This window comes from Pteropus medius, unplaced genomic scaffold (genome assembly GCF_902729225.1).
Source record: "Pteropus medius unplaced genomic scaffold, Ma_sr-lr_union100, whole genome shotgun sequence".
NCBI lineage: Eukaryota > Metazoa > Chordata > Mammalia > Chiroptera > Pteropodidae > Pteropus > Pteropus medius.
Window position 1 is genome coordinate 3,959,086 of NW_024347862.1, and position 19,871 is coordinate 3,978,956.

At 34.2% G+C, this 19,871-nt stretch overlaps 1 protein-coding gene across 2 annotated transcripts in view; it reads right to left on the reverse strand.

The window, feature by feature from the left end:
- Nucleotides 1-19,871, reverse strand: part of NCAPD3 (non-SMC condensin II complex subunit D3) — a 53,800-nt gene that overhangs the window by 20,178 nt on the left and 13,751 nt on the right. For both annotated transcript variants that reach the window (XM_039878869.1, XM_039878870.1), the window contains 15 exons: nucleotides 18,722-18,855; nucleotides 17,259-17,331; nucleotides 16,324-16,449; nucleotides 15,937-16,189; nucleotides 15,412-15,468; nucleotides 15,067-15,156; nucleotides 12,829-12,902; nucleotides 12,153-12,287; nucleotides 11,132-11,352; nucleotides 6,438-6,629; nucleotides 6,064-6,161; nucleotides 5,856-5,971; nucleotides 2,611-2,718; nucleotides 379-493; nucleotides 178-285 (listed from right to left, as the gene is read on the reverse strand). In XM_039878869.1, the coding sequence (XP_039734803.1) occupies nucleotides 178-285; nucleotides 379-493; nucleotides 2,611-2,718; nucleotides 5,856-5,971; nucleotides 6,064-6,161; nucleotides 6,438-6,629; nucleotides 11,132-11,352; nucleotides 12,153-12,287; nucleotides 12,829-12,902; nucleotides 15,067-15,156; nucleotides 15,412-15,468; nucleotides 15,937-16,189; nucleotides 16,324-16,449; nucleotides 17,259-17,331; nucleotides 18,722-18,855 (1,900 nt within the window). The remainder of the gene's footprint in view (nucleotides 1-177; nucleotides 286-378; nucleotides 494-2,610; nucleotides 2,719-5,855; nucleotides 5,972-6,063; nucleotides 6,162-6,437; nucleotides 6,630-11,131; nucleotides 11,353-12,152; nucleotides 12,288-12,828; nucleotides 12,903-15,066; nucleotides 15,157-15,411; nucleotides 15,469-15,936; nucleotides 16,190-16,323; nucleotides 16,450-17,258; nucleotides 17,332-18,721; nucleotides 18,856-19,871) is intronic.

Here is a 19,871-nt window from a genome sequence, read left to right on the forward strand (position 1 = left end):
TCTGGTACATCTGCAGATTTGGGTGCTCCAATTAGAACTGCCTCCAAAACTATAGTAAATAAATATAGGCTCAACAGTATACAATTCATTACTAAGGCTGGCTTATTTAAGACAAAAAGCTACACACAGAACTAGATTACACAAGCAGCACTCTCCCCACACATTATTCTTACCTACCCAAGGTAATGATGGCGTGTGCTCTAATCACAGAAGGTATGACAGAGCCTCTGACCTGGTGGAGAGGTTGAGAGGCTGGGGCTTCACTACTACCTTGAGAGGATGTTACTACAGAGAAAAGAAAAATAGTTATTTACGGTACTTCAGGGGCTATCCCAGCCTTAAGACAGCATGTGAAGAGGATAATTTTAAGTGCCTTACAATGATCTGCATCAGCAGAAGAAGCTACAATGGACTGAATCAGAAGGAAGGCTCGCTTCTCCACTCTGGCTGGACAGAGTTGGGCTATATCTCCTAAGGTAAAAATGTACTTTACCTGCAAAGAATTAGAAGAGCAAGAAAATTGGTTTTGCAGTAAAAATAAGGCAAAAGAAAAACAAACTCTAGCTACATTAAAGACATGTCAATGAAGTACTTTTTTTGTCCCCTCAATTTAAAAGAAACTAAATTTTTTCATAACAATACAGTCACTATTTAATAAAATTCATACAAACTTAAGATGACCAGATGATTCTATCACCTACATCTAGATAACTTTTGCAAATAAAAGGGGATGCTATTAATAATTATGCTGTGATAACAGGAGTAAATCATGATTATAGTGGATAAAAGAGGATATAGAATTATCTACTTATATCTACTAGCTGAAGGTACTATTGTTTTTGTGTATAACTTTCTTTTCAAAGTATTTATACTTATATGACTTAATGTTTGTTTTTTTATACACCTATCAATCACATTATTTTGAAGTTTGCAATTATTACAATATTTGGTATTTGATATATACAATAAATATGGTTAATGACTACATAAGTATGTTAAAAACTATGGATGTCATCATGACTTATTGCATCATTCCACTATTAAAGAACATTTATGTTGTATCTAATCCTTTGCTGTTGTTTGCATTAGCGCTAATGAAACCCTTTGTATACCTTTGGATAAGTTCTACTTTGCCTAGAAGTGAAATCCAGGGTCAAAGGGCATATAAACTGTTGTATATTTTAAAACATGTTTCCAAATTGTCCTCCAGATTAGTTTTACTATTTAGACTCCCACTAAAAACTTGCAAGTACTGCTTTCTCACAGCTACCACTACTGTGTTTATCAAGGCCAAAAAGCTTAATGGTTAGGTAATACTGTTTTGCTTTTTAATCCCAAAAATGCAGGGGTGATGCTAAATAGTAAAATGTAAAGTAAAGGCTTATTTATAGTAAGAAGGGCAATAATACATGTATGTATGTTTTAAAAATCCTAAACATACTATATCTGTTAGTGGGTTAAAGGAATATTTAAATTCTACTTAGAGTGACGTAAACAATTAGGGCAAAACTTCTCCATATATATTTTGACTGAAGAGTAGATGTGGGTGACATATTTAACAGTGAAAAAAAAATCTTAGGGGGAAATATCATGACAAACATAGATTGGGCAGTGACTGCCCAGGCAAATTAGAAGAGCAAGACCCTCTAGTGACCATTCTACACATATTGGCCCTCTGACCTAAAACACTCGGATTCTGATTGATGATATTTTTTTATTACTGAACTACATGCATATTAATAGCTTGAGCACAAATGGTCCTCCCTTCTAACAAATCTCAACATGGTTCTCCATCACTAGGATAAGTGCCAGGTGGTAAAGCAGGAACTGAACAAGGAGAGGTGCTCTACTAATTTTCAAATACATGATGGAAATGGACAATTGTGGTTAAATAATGGCCTGTGTACTAAAAGGCATCAAAAAACAACTCATTATTTTCTTTATTGAAAAGTGTCAGATGTTGGAATCAGAATTACCACAACATATTTTGTTGACAGTCAGCCGCTGGAATCAAAACATGGATTCCACATTTATTAGCTCACAAGAATCTCTGGCGCTAACACAATTTCTAAAGCAAGGATGTCATGTCACACAATCTTGCTGCTTCAAAGTCATTTGTGTTTTCAATTTTCAAATATCTCATTTTATTCTAGATGGGACTTTAGAACTGCTCAGCATTATTCCTTAGTTCTATAGTCTGATATTCAAACAGCTCAGCAGACACATTATAATTTTAAAAAATCAAATAAAACAATCAGAAGAACAAATAGTACACTTGTTTTATTTTCTCACCTTATTATTCCTAAGCCTAACTCTACCAAGCCCACAACACATACTATTTTCCCTGTTAGATCAGGTATCTCATAGGCTCTAGCTGGAGGAAGGGTATACCATCACGTTTTCTCCCCCAGATAATAAGTACACGAGAAAAAAAAAAAAAATGAATAAATAATCAATTTAAAAAATGATAATTCTAAGTAAAGAATAAACTCTAGGCTAGGAAAATCCTTTTCTTGCTAATAATATTAGAAATGCACATTACAAAGATTTTTTTTTAAAAAACCCAACTGATGTAAAGGAAGAGAAAAGAATAATTAAGTAGTTACTTACCAACAGGGCTTCATCCATTTTCCCAGCTCCATCTTCCTTCAGAACGATGTTGGAGAGGCAGTGCACACAGGTGGAGAGGACATCCCCACACACCTGTTTCAGTAACTCCTATGGCAAGTCAAAAATCATCTCTGAAGGATCCCATACATCTATCAGACTACTCAGGAAACAATTTTCTCAAGAAACTCTATGATCATCAAATGCATAAACCATAAACCATGAAAAATCCAGCCATCATGGTTTGTATCTTTGCTCTTTAAGCAATCTGGCAATTAGCTAAGTGGAATTTACAAATATATATGTTTGTGCGTGTATATATATGACTTATGACCCAGACTGCCCACATTTGTGTGTGTGTGTGTGTGTGTGTGTGTGTGCATATATATAATCTTTCTTTCTACATTTTCCCTACAAGAGCAAAGGGCATATATATTTGGAAAGACCTAATGTCCTAATTTATAAGACATCTACAATAGCAGAGCTCCTCCAATAATAAAAACATTGCCACTCTTCTGGCATATGTAGATGGTGAATAAACTACTGTAATGAATAGTATATTTTAAAAACAGAATAAAAAAGAACCGTTGTTATTCTTCTGAAATTTATTAATTAGAGACAGTTTTCAGTGTCTCTTATTAGTTAAAATAACCTCAAGGGTCACCACCTCTAGCCCACAACATCTAACTACTTATATGACAAGTAAGGGAGCTTGGTCACATTCTACAACTCTTTGACTTCAATTTCTCTAGGAGGCCATCCCAAAATACCCAGGATGACCTGGGATGTAATGCTGTCCAAGAGAGCTTTCGGAATCTATGTGCTCTATCCTGACGAGAACACGAAGACTAATTTGTCTGAGACCTCAAGCCTCAGAACTTAGCAGGGTAGTAAGTCTAATAACTTCTGGAATCACAGAATCTGGGAGAACAGTCAAGGCCATGCAATCTTGGGATTCTCTCCATACAGGGACCAACATCAAGATGTCTGGCTTCTCCATGAACACCAATGACCAGAGAGATGTGTTCTGAGGCAAGTCTCTCATTTTAGGCAGACCTCAGTATGGTTTTCTTTCAGTTGGCCAAAATTTATCTCCTCAAAATTCCACCCAATGGTCCACATTGGTTCTCTCTGATAACAAATTAACCCAATTCTTCTTTCTTTTGAAAGTCCTTCATATATCTGAATTTAGCTAGGCAGCTAAATTCTTCCTCTCTCCAGCTAAACACCCCAGGAACTTTAGCTGCTCCTTACACAACCTGCTTGTAATCCCATCTAATTGCTTTCCTATGAATGTATTCAGTTTTACCAACATTTCTTGAATTATAGGACATGTCAACTTAGATTTAACCAGTATGAAGAGCAGGAACTCATCACCCTTTATTCTAGATACTATTTCTATTAATATAGTCCAAGATCTCATAGATTTTTTTCAATAATAGCCACAAACACTATTAACTCATATGAAGCTTACAGATAGCAAAAATGCCCAGACCTCAGTCTTTTCATATATACCACTGTTGAGCTATATCCTGATTGCCTATAATTTGTTTTTCTCAGTAAAATATGGAATGTTCACTACAAAGAAAAGAAAGAGATGTTATGGGGAAACAAACATGTCATATGGATTTAAAACAGCCTAAGAAGATACTGGAAAATCTCAGAGCCTTAGTCCACCGTCTACCACCAAGAGAGGTAGTGTTGGCAGAGCTAAACCTTGGCGCTTTTTCTAACATAGTAATAAGTTCTACCTCTCATCTATTTCTCAGTTTCTAAATTTGAAGACAACTCTGTCTTCCTCACAGACTTTAACAATGATATAACTCACTGTTACTATGACTGTGGGCCATTAGCAACAATGACTTATGACCCAGACTGCCCACAGCACAGACCGTTCTTCTTCCAGCCAAGGCTGGTGAACAAAACACTGGGAAGGGATTCAGTGCCCTTAGTTCTAGGCATAGCTCTGCCATTAATAAGCTGTGTGCCACTGAAACTTGCAGGATCACAGTTTCATAATCCTGCCATATCAATTTTTCCCCATTTTTTCCTATATCATTCTTTCCTCATTATCAGCTTTTTATTTTGTTTTGTCTTTATCTGTTTTCTGCTATTCAAATATGTTCCCTACGTAGGAAATGTTCCTTATTTTAAAGGTTTTCATACACTTCCTTGGATCCAAAGATGAACGGTTAGAAAAATCAAATAAAGCAAGTATCCCTTTCACCAAAAAGTGCCAAAAGGTACACACTAGAAAAGCCAGATGTTGTTTACATGAAAAGAGCTGGGTGTTTTTACTTAAGTAAATTTCAACCTGTTTTAAATCCTAAGCAAAAAAAGTTATATTATTACATCTGTTACTACAAATAGAAAATGCCATCTATCAAAGAAGGACTTTCTTTATGGAACTTATACAAGTAAAGGAAGCATAGGAAGGTAGCTTTGCAGCTCAAATGAAGCAATAATTCTTTTTATTCTGGAAAACTTAAATATATTCTGGCAATTATTTAAATTAATTTTTGACTTCCGGAATTATTAACACCCAGTCCTAAAATTTTTTCATGATTAGCACTGCCTAGGAGTATATTTCGTGATAAAAACAGAACATATAGTAATAAAATAATTTATTAGAGATACTGATATGGATTCCTTTTAGGGAGTCAAAGTAACTCTCTATCTCACATAAAATATTGGTTTGGACTTGTGTTAATTCATCCACATAAAACATTAGCTCTAGGCTCTGGGCAGCTCTGTGGACAAGATATAGCAAGAGATGTTTAAGTAATATAACCTTCTCATAACAGGATAAGCATTTTCCAGGATTATGACTTATCAAAGGATTAGAAATCTTCTGGTCTAGAAGGAACCCCGATTAGGTGGAAAATCATCTATTAAGCATTCCTGAAATGGGAGGGGATGTGAAGGAGGAGGCTATACAAAGTTATCACAAGCACCTAGGCTACAGCTTAGTAAGAGATAACCTTGCAGAGTTCTCATTGTACATAGAACCAAGGTGGTGACTTTATAAGAGAACTGTATGTCTTCAGCAAGAAAGATCTTCTTAGGGAATGTCAACTGCTTGTTACATTTTTCCCTTTTTTTATATTAATAGCTTTTGAGGACTACCCATCCTTAAAGGTTCGCCATAGAAAAAACTCCTCAAACTCCTCAAACTTCAGAATAGAGTAATACATCTACTAATTACAAATAAATACAAACATTTATTTATAGGAGAATTTGTAGCATACCTGTTCCTCTACAGGTGTCTCTGCAGATGCTCTACAGAGTCTTTGCAAAGTATCAACAGCTGAGCTGATCAAATCTAGAGACCACTGGAATCCATTTAGCTTACATTTGACAACATCTAAAAAAGAAGTCAAAACCCTTGATGTTTAACTGCTTAAATATATAAAGTGAGAGGCAATGCCTTTTCAAGATTCTCCAGTAGACACTCACCAGTCACCTTGTCTCGCGTGCTCTTAGGAAGATGCTTTGCAATATGCCCAATAACACACAGAATATGTCCTAAGGTGTCTGAATTGGGATTCTGTTGACTAAGGGCAGAAAAAATATCAATATAGAACCAAAGTAAACATTACTACTAACAAAATACTTTTCTTCTGGATAGCATGTTTTGGGAGTCAAGCTGTAGGAGCATCGAGGCACTTAAAGTACTTAGACAAAGAGTAAACTGAAAGCTTTGTTTTTAAATCTGAATTTAAAGGAAAGATCTCTGTATAAGAATAAAATAGCATGCTTACTTAAGACATGAGCTTTATTTCCAAAAACCTTTAGTGTGTCATTAGTAGCTAAATTATAAGCATGCAAACCTGCTGATTTTCTCCCATGACTCTATTACTTTGGTGTAGTCCAGCTTGGGTGACGAGCAAGCAATCTTGGAGAGCAGCATCCAGGCTGGTGCAGAATGTTCCGTGCCAGTGTGGGATATCATATTGTTTATAAAAGTAGATGAGAATTTATCTTTCTTGGACCAGATATGAAAAGCCTTATTTAAATAGCGGCTGGGAAAAAAGGTGAGAAAGAAGAATTGTAACTGTAAATACACAAAACTGTTGAGATCAGCCCCTTCAGTAAAAAGGTATCAACTTTTGCTGTTCCAGGATTCCTCTGCCACATTTAACATCCACGCAGAGGTTCCTAGCTACTGGCACATTTGATGCCACACTAGGTATCTTTTATTATACAGAACAAGGAATTTTTTTTTTCTGCTGTCAAATTATTTTTAAAGCAAAGAATAAAATTTAATAATTCATTTGAGAATCTTTTCATCCTTATCATCTCCAAAAGTTTTATACAACCATATGGGTTATGTTACAGATAACAAATGCAATCAGAGTTTATGGGGTTTTAGTGACAAAAAATGTAGACACTATCCTTTCCTCAATGGAAGGATTGGAGAGAAATGATAGCCTAGCATTTAAATAAAGTGATATTAAATGAGCTAAAATTTGCTATGACCTGCCAATGCCACTCAAAAATACATATTTCAAACCTTTTTAAAATAAAACAAAAAATGCTTCTGATATTTTAATCTAAAGTTTGGGCTATGTCATTGTTTTTAAATCATTTTTTATTTTCCTTCTTCCCATAGCAGTGAATGGTATCATATGACTAATGAGACAAATGCAAAATTATATATTTAAGCGAAGAGAGAAAAACACTCCTTTCCCCAATTAATTTTTCTTAAGACTGCTAGGAAAACACACACACACACACACACTCTACACATGAATTAACAAGACTTTCTCATTAAATGAAAACAAAAAAGAAATTCTCAAAGTATGCATAAAGCAACCATAAAAAATTAACATATTTACCTACAATAAGCATGTGCATATAAATGTATGGTTTTAATAAATTAGTTATTGATTAAAAACCTAACTGTATATATCTAGAGTTTTACTGCAGATAGCTCACAACATACTTTTTATCTGATGACTGTCCAAAAACAAGATATATGCAATCAACAAATATTTTAAAGTTCATTAACAAAAATCACACAAAATAGTAAATGACGTTTACTACAGGAAGCCAACAGAATGGGAAAAAAATCCTCTGAACTTCCAGTTTTGAAATCTCATATTTGGCTTTTCTCTGACAACTCATACTCCTCTACATCAGTTGGCAGCTCCCAAAGGCCTCCCAACTAGATCCTCAATTAGCCCTGCAGTGGATCACAAGCCATTCCTTAACAAGTCAGAATGTGATTCAACAAATACTAACCTGGTTCTCCTGAAAATCACCCTTGAAAGCACCATTGACCTCTATCCTAATTCAGAACCTATGGACATTCTTCAGTCCCCATTTTACATGACCTCTACTAGACATTACTGACCACTAGTTTTGCCCTTAAACTTTGGTCTACCTACTTGATCTCTTTTCCCTTCACTAATTCCTTTTCTTCTACTCACTTTAATTGCAGATTTTGAAAAGCTCTATTCTTAGTCCTCTTCTCTTATCTACAATGTAACCCTGGGTGACCTTATTCACTACCAAGAGCTCTCCATACAGACCTGATAGAAAGCATCATAAGCACACATTTATAACTGGACTTCCATCTCCAGCCCTCCCTCCATTTCCTAACTGGCTCTATCTCTTGATTTCTGTACCTCAGTCAATGGCAATCCCACTGACCAGTCATTTTAGTTATAATTCTTGGAGTCTTCAGGCTTCTAAGTCTTTGCACTGCTGTTTCCTACCTGGAAACCCTCACTATCCTGGCTGCCTGGTTATGTATTCCACCATGCCACCATCTCTAGGAAACCATCCTAAGCTAAACCACACACACATGCACACACACACGCACGCACGTGCACACACACCACAAAGTGCTACATGCCCTCCCTCTTTGCTCCTATAACTCAAATTTTACTAAAATTGTGAATTTGTCTCTTTCTACTATACTGTGAGCAACATGAGTAGAGAAGTGCAGATTTCCTTCAACCTTCAAACCAAATCTTCACCAACTCTACACTTCCACTTGTGAAATAGCTCTGAATATATCCCATTCTCTCCACTTCCATTGCCTTCACCTTGATTCAGGCCCTTATTATCTTTAACTTCATTGAGTGGTAGCCTGTTTTCTCAGACTCTACTTCTGTCTCTTGGTCACCAACCACAAGCCCATTTACTATACTTCCTAAAATATAAAATCCTATATTACTCCTCTATTGTAAAATTCATCAATGGCCTCCTCACCCCACCTGCTCACTCTGTTTTCTATCTAAAGCCAAACTTCTTAGCATGCAATATTACAACTCTCCAGTATCTGGGCTATGCTTACCTCTCCAGTTTCATTTTATGCACAGTCCAAAAATACTGTTACCCTAGTGATACTGAAATCCTGTGCCTCCTCCACAGTACACACGACTTTATGTATTGCTTTGCACTGGCCGTTTCTTCCTTTTGCCCCCTTATTAACCTTCAAGATTGAACTCAAAGGTTGTCTATTCTGTGGAGTCTCTCTTCCTGAAACTTTGATATTCTAGTTACTTCCAATTTATTAAAGAACTTATCACAAGATTTTGTTTATAAATATTTATAGAACTCTATTGCACTAGGCCTTGCTGTTCTCAATAATCCTTTTTTTTTTTTCCCATTGAGTGGCACTCACACTTTTTCATGTAAGGGCCCTTTTAAATTCTTAAATATTACTGACCACCTTGATGTTCTTTTGTTTATGTGGGTTATATCTATCAATATTTGCAATGCTAGAAATTAAAACTGAGAAATTTAAAAATGTTTCTCTATTAATTTACCTAAAAATAACAATAAGCCAATTATATGTTAACATAAATAATGCATTATTTTACAAAGAATAACTATCTCAAAACAAAATAACTTGGTCAGAAGAATGGTATTGTTTATACTTTTGAAAATCTCTTTAAGATCTGGCTTAAACAGAAGACAAGTAGATTCTCATTTCTGCCTCTGGCAGTACCTATTAAATAAAAACATACTTGACAATACTGTTCCAAGATATAATACCCAACAGATACACATGTACATATGTACCAAAAGATATGTATAGAAATATTCAGAGCAGCATTATATGTTATAATAAAAAACTTGAAACAACACAATTATTTATCAACAGTAGAATGAATAAATGAATCGTGGCTTATTCATAAATGTCATATACATGCAGCAATGAAAGGGAATGAGCTATACAGCTACACATAATAACTTGAATGACTCTTATATTACATTGAGTGGAAGGAGTCGGACATGCAAAAAATGCATACCAAATAATGTCATTTATATGAAGTTAAAGAATACAGAAAACTAATATGTGGTGTCGAAATCACAGTAGGGAAAAACCTTTGAGGAGGGAAAGACAGTGATTGGCAGGGAATGTGAAGGTACTTCTTGGACGTGGCAATGTTCTACTTCTTGACCAGGATGGTGGTTACATGCATATATTTTCTTTTTGATATTTACTGACCTTATAGTTTGTATACTTTTCTATCCATGTTATATTTCAATATAAAAGTTAAAAAAAAAAAAAAGAAAAAGAAATGAATAAACCATCCAATGGCTTCTCATGAGCTCTAGCAGGACTCTCCTGCTTTTTTTGTGAAGAATAGCTACTACCTTTCACTACTCTGAGGCTTTAATATGTTAGGTCGTGCATAGTGATATATCCTTAAGAAAAGCAAAAAAGTAGCTGATTCTATTGCTGGCTAAATTCTCTTCTCTTCTAGGGTTTCAGCATATAGCTAGTAATGAGAAAATATTTAATGAATGAACGCATTTTTCGTCAGAGTTTTAATACCAAACTTACATGATCTTAAGAGATCATGTAATCCAACAAGCTGTTCTTAAAATGAGGGTGATTTGCCAGGGCCACAGAACAATATTTTATGATAGTAAATCTATAATTCTTTCTATTGTATGATAATTCCTCCATAACTACATGTAAACAAATAGAGAAGAGTTTCTTATATAATTAAAAAAAAAGAGAAAAAGAAAAGGCAGTCTAAGTGGCACAAACACGAACTAACTGTAAGATTACTGAAGAACAGATTAAAGTTTCATTACAGGTGCTAACTCCTCACTACAATGTTCACTGTACAGCTCAAGTAAGGTTATCAAATGAAAAGAAATTCTACAGTTTTATTAAGTCTACCAATCCAATAAAGTGTTAGAAAAAGTTTAACTTGTAAAAACTAGAATACTATCTTTCAAAATAACTAGTATTGGTTGGGAAAAGGTAATATTAATATAACATACCATCAATGCTTTCTATTACATATGTATTAAGATATCAATTGATAACTGGAGAACACTCAGAAAAAAGCAAAAGTTATCAAAGGCCTCACAAAAAACAGTCACCATAAAAATGCTAAGAGATTTGAATTAGGTCAAGAAAAACAGACCAAAATTGAGTCTTCATATATACCAAGAAATTTAGAAAACTGATTTTCCAAGATCAATTCAGAAATTCATTAATAAAAACTCTTCTACCCTTCTATAAGGTAAACAAGTCATATAATTAACATACCTCAATTCCTGGCTTTCTGTACTGAGGAGAGCAAGAAGTGCCCAAGCTAGTACCTGGCTGTCATCTCCACTATGAAATTTGTTGTAATGTTTAATGTTCTGCAACAGGAGCTGGTCAAGGCATTCCAGGGCCTTTTCCTGCACGGTGCTCTCACAGTCCATCACCACTGGGATGATCCCCATCAGCCAGGCTTTCTGTATCTGGACACATCTAGGGTGAGCCTTGGGAGTTAAAATTGTGAAGTCATAAAGAAGTCCAATGCTATTAGAAGTCTAAATACAAATCAGTGAAGTTGTCATCAACATTTTGAGACATGTAAAAGTAGTCACACACACAATTACAAGCAGACTATAAAAGAAAAAAAAAATTCAAAATATACAAGAAAACAAAGTTCAATTTCCAATTACTGCAAATTAGTGCATATCGAAATTTTAAACTTATAAAGTCATTATTTTATTATTAGTAGTAAATCAGAACTTTTTGGTAATTCAGGATCAAGAGCAAATAAATATTTATCTCAAGGAGCAATTAGAATAAATTCTGCCAGAGAAAGTCAAAATATGCATTACTTAATGCCTTCTATAACGAAACAAAGAAATAAACACATTTTAAAAATTCTTCAAAAGCATATATCTGGCAGAAGTAAATTATATCTAGGATTAGTGGTTCTGTTCTCTTGGCAATATCATCTATATAGGTCTTAATGAATAAAAATTAATCTAGGCCTTTGGCCTAACCAAATTAATTTTAAAATTCATATTTCTATGTGAGATTTGAGCTGCAGTCAAGAAAGGTGAACCATTAGCATTCTCTAGCATTAGTTCATAATTATATTTAATAAGAAATATAATCTATCTTATGTAATTAAAAGATACTTCTTTTCTCTTAAACTGTATAATCCTACAGTAGACTTGGTAGAGTTGCTAATGATCAACTTAATATTTAGAACAGGTAATGATTATGCTGAATTATTTTTAATGTAAAACACCATGCATTACATACATAATGCCTTGCCCCTCACCATAAGCAGTTCAGTGAGAGATTGTAAGGCCTGCTTCCGGACAGATACTGCAGGGTCCCGACACTGGTCCTGCAGAATTGACAGCTCTTCTTTCATACCAGAGATGCTGCAGTGCTTCAAAATACTCACTAATACCTAGAAGGTGCATATGCAACATGAAGTCATGACTTATGCATAGTATAAATGCAAAAAGACAAACTATAGACAAAATACTTCTTCAAGTTTGTGGTTCTTAACATTTTCAAGGTCAAGGAAGCATTCCTCCTCCCAGAAACATTCTACCCTTTAGAATCTGAGGAAAGCTAAAGCCTCTTTCCTGAGAAAATTTGACATACATTTTCTATAAACAAGTATTTACAATTTCAGGAGTTTCATGAACCCTGTCAAAATCTGTTCATGGCCCCCAGGCTCAGAATCCCTACTCTAAAAAAGGAAATTTAAGATATAAATTTGTGATTCTTAAAAGCCAGCAACCCAGAAGGAAAGCTTAAAAATAGATAATCCTTCAGTTCATCTGTGTAACTTAGATATAACAGGATCAAGGTGAATTAATGTTAAGTGAAAAACAAGGTAAGTAATAAATATGGCTAAAGGGTTTTTAAAATACTCTCTTGTATTTCCAAGTTTTTAGTGCTTAAAAGGAGCACATTAAAGAATGCCTAGAAAAAACTCACACCTGGAGTGCAGACTTCCTCACGTTGGTCTTCTCATCCCTGATCCTCTTTTTCAGCATTGCCATGACACATCTTTCTGTTACAGAAATGCCCCAGAGTCATTAGTCTGAGAAAGACTACACAGTACCTGACATCTCATCACACAATACCAAGGAAAATACTCTCATCTAAAGGATTGACTAATTAGCTTGTTTTAAATCCTAAGAAATCAGAGTATAAAATGATGTAAAAATAGAAGAACATTCAAATAATTAGATATTCATAACAATGCAAAAGGTAGAGTTATAATGTTAAAAGAAGGCATAAATCCTGGAATATTAAAAATTCAGTTTTAAATCCTGGTCCCATGTCTAAAATTTTGAATGAATTATTCAGATGTTCTATTTTGTTTAGCTACAAATGAGAATACCTAAACCATACATTTTTTTAAAGACTAAATAAAATAATACAAATATATAACAGCAGCTTTAAAACTTTTCAATTACAGGCCCCTTTACGCTATTAAAAATTAGCGAAGACTCCTAAGATCTTTTTAAAATGTGACTTATAGGTTTTAATCTAAATTGAAATTTAAACTGAGAATTGTAAAAAGATTTAATAATTGATTTTTAAAAAGACGTTACTATAAGCAGTATTAGTTTTTAACATTTTCTAAAACAAAAAAAATTAGTGAAAAGAATGGCATCATTTTACATTTTTGCAAACTCTTTAATGTCTGGCTTAATAAAAGACAACTAGATTCTCATTTCTGCTTTGCCTGAAATCTGTCACAATTTTATTTCATGGGATCTCTGGAAAACTTCAATTTACACTTATGAGAAAATCGGGTTGCAGAAGGTAAATGATGTCTTAATATTATTATAAAAACAGTATTAACTTCAAAGACCTGTTGAAGGTGGCTTAGGGACTCTAAAACACTTTGACAACTGCTGATCTACAAGAAAGCAAGTTAAAAAATGAATTAGGGAATGGAAAACAATAGAGAAAACAGATGAAATTAAAAAGTAGCTTCCTTGAAAGAAAACAAAATTAATAAAACCTTTAGCTAGACTGACTAAGAAAATAAGAGAGAAGATTCAAATTACTAAAATCATGAATGGACAAGGGAACATTACTACCAAACTTACAGAAATTTAAAAAAAAATTGTAAAAGAACACTATGAACAATTTTTTGTTAACAAATTAAGTAACCTAGATGAAACAAATTTCTACAAATATATAAACTACAGAAACTGACTCAAGAAGAAACAGAAAGTCTGAATACACCTATAAGTAAATACATTAAATTAGTAATCAAAAATCTTTCCAATGTGCACAAAAGCCCACGCTTTACTGACAAATTCTACCAAATGTTGAAACAAAAATTAACATCAATCTATATACACATATATGTGCCCATCCTACTGCTCCTTAAGAGACGAAATTATCTTTCATTAAGGTCTATATCCACAATGCCTAACATAGGTTAGGAGGGACAAGGTAAGTTTATAGAATAAACTAATAAAGTGAATTATATAATTGATCCTCTATACACATATTCTCTTTTTTTCCTCTCTTATCTATTTATCCATCTTTTAAGATCACTTATCTAAACATTAATCCTACAGACTCTGACAACAGCTCTCTGTGAAAGATAGGAAAGGTGTTAGGATTAGACAGTGACAATTAGGGAGTTTGTTGACTTCCATGTCTTAGGTTTTGCAGCTATTTAGTAATAGAATTGCACAAGAATTCAGACTACCTCTAATTTCTAATATGACATGGTGGAAAAAGTAATGAGAATGAAAAATAAGAACAAGATTGGGTACCATAGTATTTGCTCATCAATTCCCCGCATTTTGTGATGACTTTTCTCCAAATATAAAATTAATCTCTACTGCACTTTCCGTCGTAACTGGTGCTTTATTGGTTGGTAATTCCAAGAGTTCACAACAAATGACTTTAATAAGGAAATGAAATATTTGCTAATATTCTCATATAAGTGTTACAGAAATACTAGGGTTCAGTATACGATAAATGGTATGTAGCTTATTCTTTATCTTAAGATGAAATATAGAATAGTGCAAGGACATCAATTAAAGATATAATAGAAATTACTCCGCTTTTAAGGAAAAAAAGAGTTGTTCCAACGCTTAAGGGTCAATTATTCAGAAAAAAAATCCCAGTTTTTTAGACTCTACTTACGGTTGTCTGAAACCCAATAGTTATTACTCATCTGATTGCGATAAAATCTGACATACCCCTAGATCCAACTGTGTCACCACCGCTGTCTGTATTGATCAACCCTGAGCCTCCTGAAGGATTAAGTGTCTGCTTCTGACAGGAAAAGGCTTAAAAATAATAAATAAAAAAGGCTCAGTCATTAAGGTAAAAATTTGTTACACCTTTTAGTAATATAAGCATGGCATATTAAACATTTAAGTCATCACATAACTACTGAAATAAAGTCCAATTTCTTCGATGAAGAAAAAGTGCTATATTAAAATAGGTAAATATGGAGACAGAAAAACATTTCAAATATCTGGCAAATCCTTAAAAAAAAAAAAAGGCAATTACTCAATATTAAAAATATATTGACCTACTACCTGATGAATTTCTCAGTGAAGTACCAGAGTGGCTCTCTATTCCCGAAATTGTAGAATCTAAAAATAAACAGATAGATAAGAGGGGAAAAAAGTCATAATATCATATACCTGAGTAAATATTCAGAGGAAGAAAAATCAAGATAATTTGGCCTAAAGGGAAGATAGGTTCTAAACTGCTGACAATTAATAATGTTCTCCTTGGGCATGCATTTGAAATTGTATTTGAAATGCATTGTTGGGTATCAGGCTCAACACGGCCAATACACAGCAATGCAAAGTAATAGTGAAGGCAGCCAACAATCTCACCTCTAAAACATGAATGTGTGAAATACTTAAAAAGGCCTCTGAAATGTATCTTGTTTGTCTAAAAACTTATTCAACAATAAAACATACTGAAATAAGTTTATGAGGGTAAAAGTACATCATATCACTATTATTTTTGTCACAACAAAGAATGATTCCCTATAGTCCAATTGCTTGACAAGCATAAGAACAGGCCCATTACTCGACAGCCACTACACTTACTGTTAATCAGAAATTCCAGTATGCTCTCTGATGAGGCGGTAACAGACAACTCCAGGCAATGTGCAAAACTGGACAATGCCTTGCTGCGGACAGTTGGTGCCTTGTCTAAACAACGGTCAAACATAATGTCCTGTACCAAGAACTTATGCTTTAAGAATTTCTGATGATCCAAAGAGACAGTGTTATCCGCCTCTCTTTCTGGCATTTCCAACAGAGCTAAGGCAACATCAAGAGTAAAAACCCTGTGTGGTATCTGGTAAAGCAAAATGACAAGAATCTCCATCAGACAGGAATAAAAAACAAAGGGTCCCATATGTATTCATATCTGGCTGTCATTAGAAGGTTGCAGAACAAGGAACAAAGATTTTATGCACATGTATCTCCTACCTTGGAACTTCGTGAATATTTGTAAAGCCAGGCAATGAACATAGCATATTCCCCACAAGGAAGTTTGCTGAGCAGGTGGACCAGAGACTGAGCTGCATAAGTCCGATACTCTGATTTATCTACCACCTGAAACACAGAAGGTGAGAAGCTATAGAGCCAATTTCCACCTGGACAACTGAAACATGCTGTAATATAAACAGAAAATTAGTGAATGTAACTATAACTAGTTCAGTGATCTTTAGTGTTATAGAAATAACTAACAAATTTTAGGTTTTAGACCCATCTGGAAACTAACCTGTAAGAAATTTATAAGCCCTCTCCTCAGAAATACAAATTTAGCCTATAATTGCAGAAAGTTTATTGGCCCCTAGGATCCGTAGAGTTCTAATTAAGAATCATCTGTCCAAACTATTATAAAAATTTAAGAGATAATCATTGAAATTTGAACATGAAGTGGGTATTGGGTGATATTAAGGAATTACTATGTTTTTTAGATGTGTTAATATTTTGTGGTGATGTTTTTAAAGAGTTCTTATCCTTTAGAGATACATATCAATATTTATATATAAAAGAATATGATAAAATTTGCTTTAAAAAAGAATCCAGTGTGCTTAAGTATTAGAGGAATTATACCTTTTAGGGGTATAAGTGACACAAAATTGTTGAAGATGGGTCTCATCATCCTATTCTCTCTATTTCTTTATCTATTTGAGAATTCCAGAGTGAAAAGGTTTTTTATTCCCAAAAAAATACTGGGTAGGGAAACATCTAGGGAATATATTAAATAAAACTGTGTTTGGTAATGATACAGACTCATTCCCAAGAACAAAAACACACAGACATACACACATTATGTACTTTCATGTAGATAATGTACATCATGTACATTATGAACTTTTATTACTATTTATTGTTATTATTAAAGCAAATGGTACCTTGGCACAGATGTGTTGGAGTAAGATACGAAGAACTGGAAATATATTTTCCTTTAGCTCATCCACAAGAGAGCTATTAAAAAAGAAAAGCACATCCACTGTTTATAATACACCTATAATTACAATAAAAGTCATTTTCCTTGACTCTTCTCAAAAGCCACTATACTTATGTTTTAGAAATCCCGAATATTAAAAACAATCTACTCCCACGTTGCAAGCATTATTTCAGTGAATAAAGACATAAAGTGTCATATCAGAAAACTATTCTGCACTTCCCGTGTGTAGTTTCAGAGAGCTATTGCCAAGAAGACAGCTACAGCCAGGGAGAAGCAAATGTGTAATCTTCACATGATTCTTTTGACTACTCACTAAATTTCATATTAAGACTCTAAAATATATCATTTTGGGGTAAATAAAAGACTAAGACACAGTAACACCTCATGGTAGCTCAGTGAAAGGGTACTACTTCGATGCATTTGCAATAGTACCTTGCCAAACTTTAAGTCAAGAAGAAATTATTTTAATGGCCGATCTGACCCATTTTTAGTGTTGTTTATTTGTCCCATTATATGAATACTACTGCAACTGGACATCATGAACTCTGATGAAAAACTAAAGTGAGTGTTTCCACTTAAAACATTTTAGTTATTTAATGTTTTAAAAAAATCCTTAGCAAGAGACATTTGCTCAATGATCAGAGGACAGTCTATACCTGGATTCCACCACCTTCAAATGTCCAACCTACTACATACTGTGTATAACTGCAAGCATGTACATACTCTCATATACATACTGACCACTTTTTTTCCACCACCTCCACATTGCATGCCAAATATTCAATAAAGAGGGGGGCGGGGAGAAAAAAAGCCAATGACAGCAAATGTCTTTCCCAATAAAGCTAAAAGATGGAGCTTTTTAGGTGAAGCTAAGTGACTCATAAGGGAAAAATTACTCTACTGATTATTGCTAAAGAAGTAAAAATCGACTTAATTCTTTCCTCAAGGAAGTAATTTCTGTGGGAGGAAGGGAATAGAAAAGTAAGAATAAATAAGGAAAAAGTAGCAAGAAACAAACGGAAAGCGACTCAGAGAAGAGAGAAATAAAAAAAAGAACAGGAGGAGGCAGAGTTGTTGGAGTAGTGAACACTGAAGCAGAGGACAATGATAAAACAGAGAAACAACTGTCATTACCCAGAGGCTGACCTTACAGGCTGGAGGAAATCAGGCTGGAGGCCAATGCTGGCCCATTAACTATAGATTCCTTATCCCTTCAATAAGGCCCCAATGCAGACACTCAGGCCACATGAACCAGATGAGCTATGAAGTGCTTTATTTTGACCCCCCAAAACACAAACGGGCCAGAAATTTGTTAAGTTTCTACAGGTGTCAGAAATCTTGGTTAGCACAGGGCCCAGAAGACTAAGGGAAAGTGACAGAGTAAAAATCCAAGTTGTGTTGCTTCACCTGATAAAGTGGACTGCCTGGTTTCTCCTATTGATGACTGGAGAAGTAATAGCAAGGGGGGCACGATGAGATCCTTCACTTACTTCTAACATTAATATTACATTTAGCAATTGATGGAAAACACAACCGATAACCTAGAAAAGAAAATTCAGTTTAAGGCATAACAAAGAATCTTCAAAGACCACAGTAAACCATTTCAAGCTGTCTGAAGATTAAGTCAGGTTGACATAGTTTGGGGCTGAAACTAGGGATGCGTTTCTTAGAAAACGACCAGGTATTTGATAAGTACACAAGGTAAACTGTGAAAACACTGCTTATAGATAACGATAGGAATATCATCTAGTTTCTCTTTCTATTCTCTCATACTGTAGCCCAGAAATTAGGGCAAAAAGAGTCAGCGGTCACTTATAAATGGCAAAGAATGCTACTGATACTCTCATTAAAAAAGGGGAAGAAAAATAATACTTCATGCATGTATTTTACCTGAAGTTTACAAAGCACCTTCCAATATATCATCTCATATAATTTACTCAGCTAATTCATTCATTCTTTCATCCAGTACATAAAACATTTACAAAAAACCAAATATGTGGCAGGTATTTCATTAAGCACATTCGTATATATTACTAGATTTTACTATATTTAATCTTAAACCTCACAACTCAATGAGGTAAGCAAGGCATTTCCATTTTATACATAATATTAATACTTCTTGTTTATACATAATAAAAGAGACTCCAAAGATGAGTTGTCCAAAGTCAAGTAATTAAAGGTCTAGCTAAAACCAACATTGTCTAACATCAAGTCAATATTCCACAATTAAAACACACTACATCTTTAGAGACACAGTAGACCTAAAAGGATAAATTTTTCCATCTATCTTGTCTTTGAAAATGTTAAAAAGGGCATGGAAATTAAAAGCATTTCTGTAAATTATATTACATCCATATTTCAAGCACATAGAAATGACAACATAATACGTTATAAAATAGAGACTGTTTTCTAAACAACAGGCATTGTGTTGAGCATTAAACAGGCATTCTTTCATTTAATCCTCCTGACAAATCCCTGAGGAAGGTAAGCCTCTTATCTGATGAGGAAACTGCGGCTTTTGCAAGGTTGAGTAACTCACACAAGGATGCATAGATAG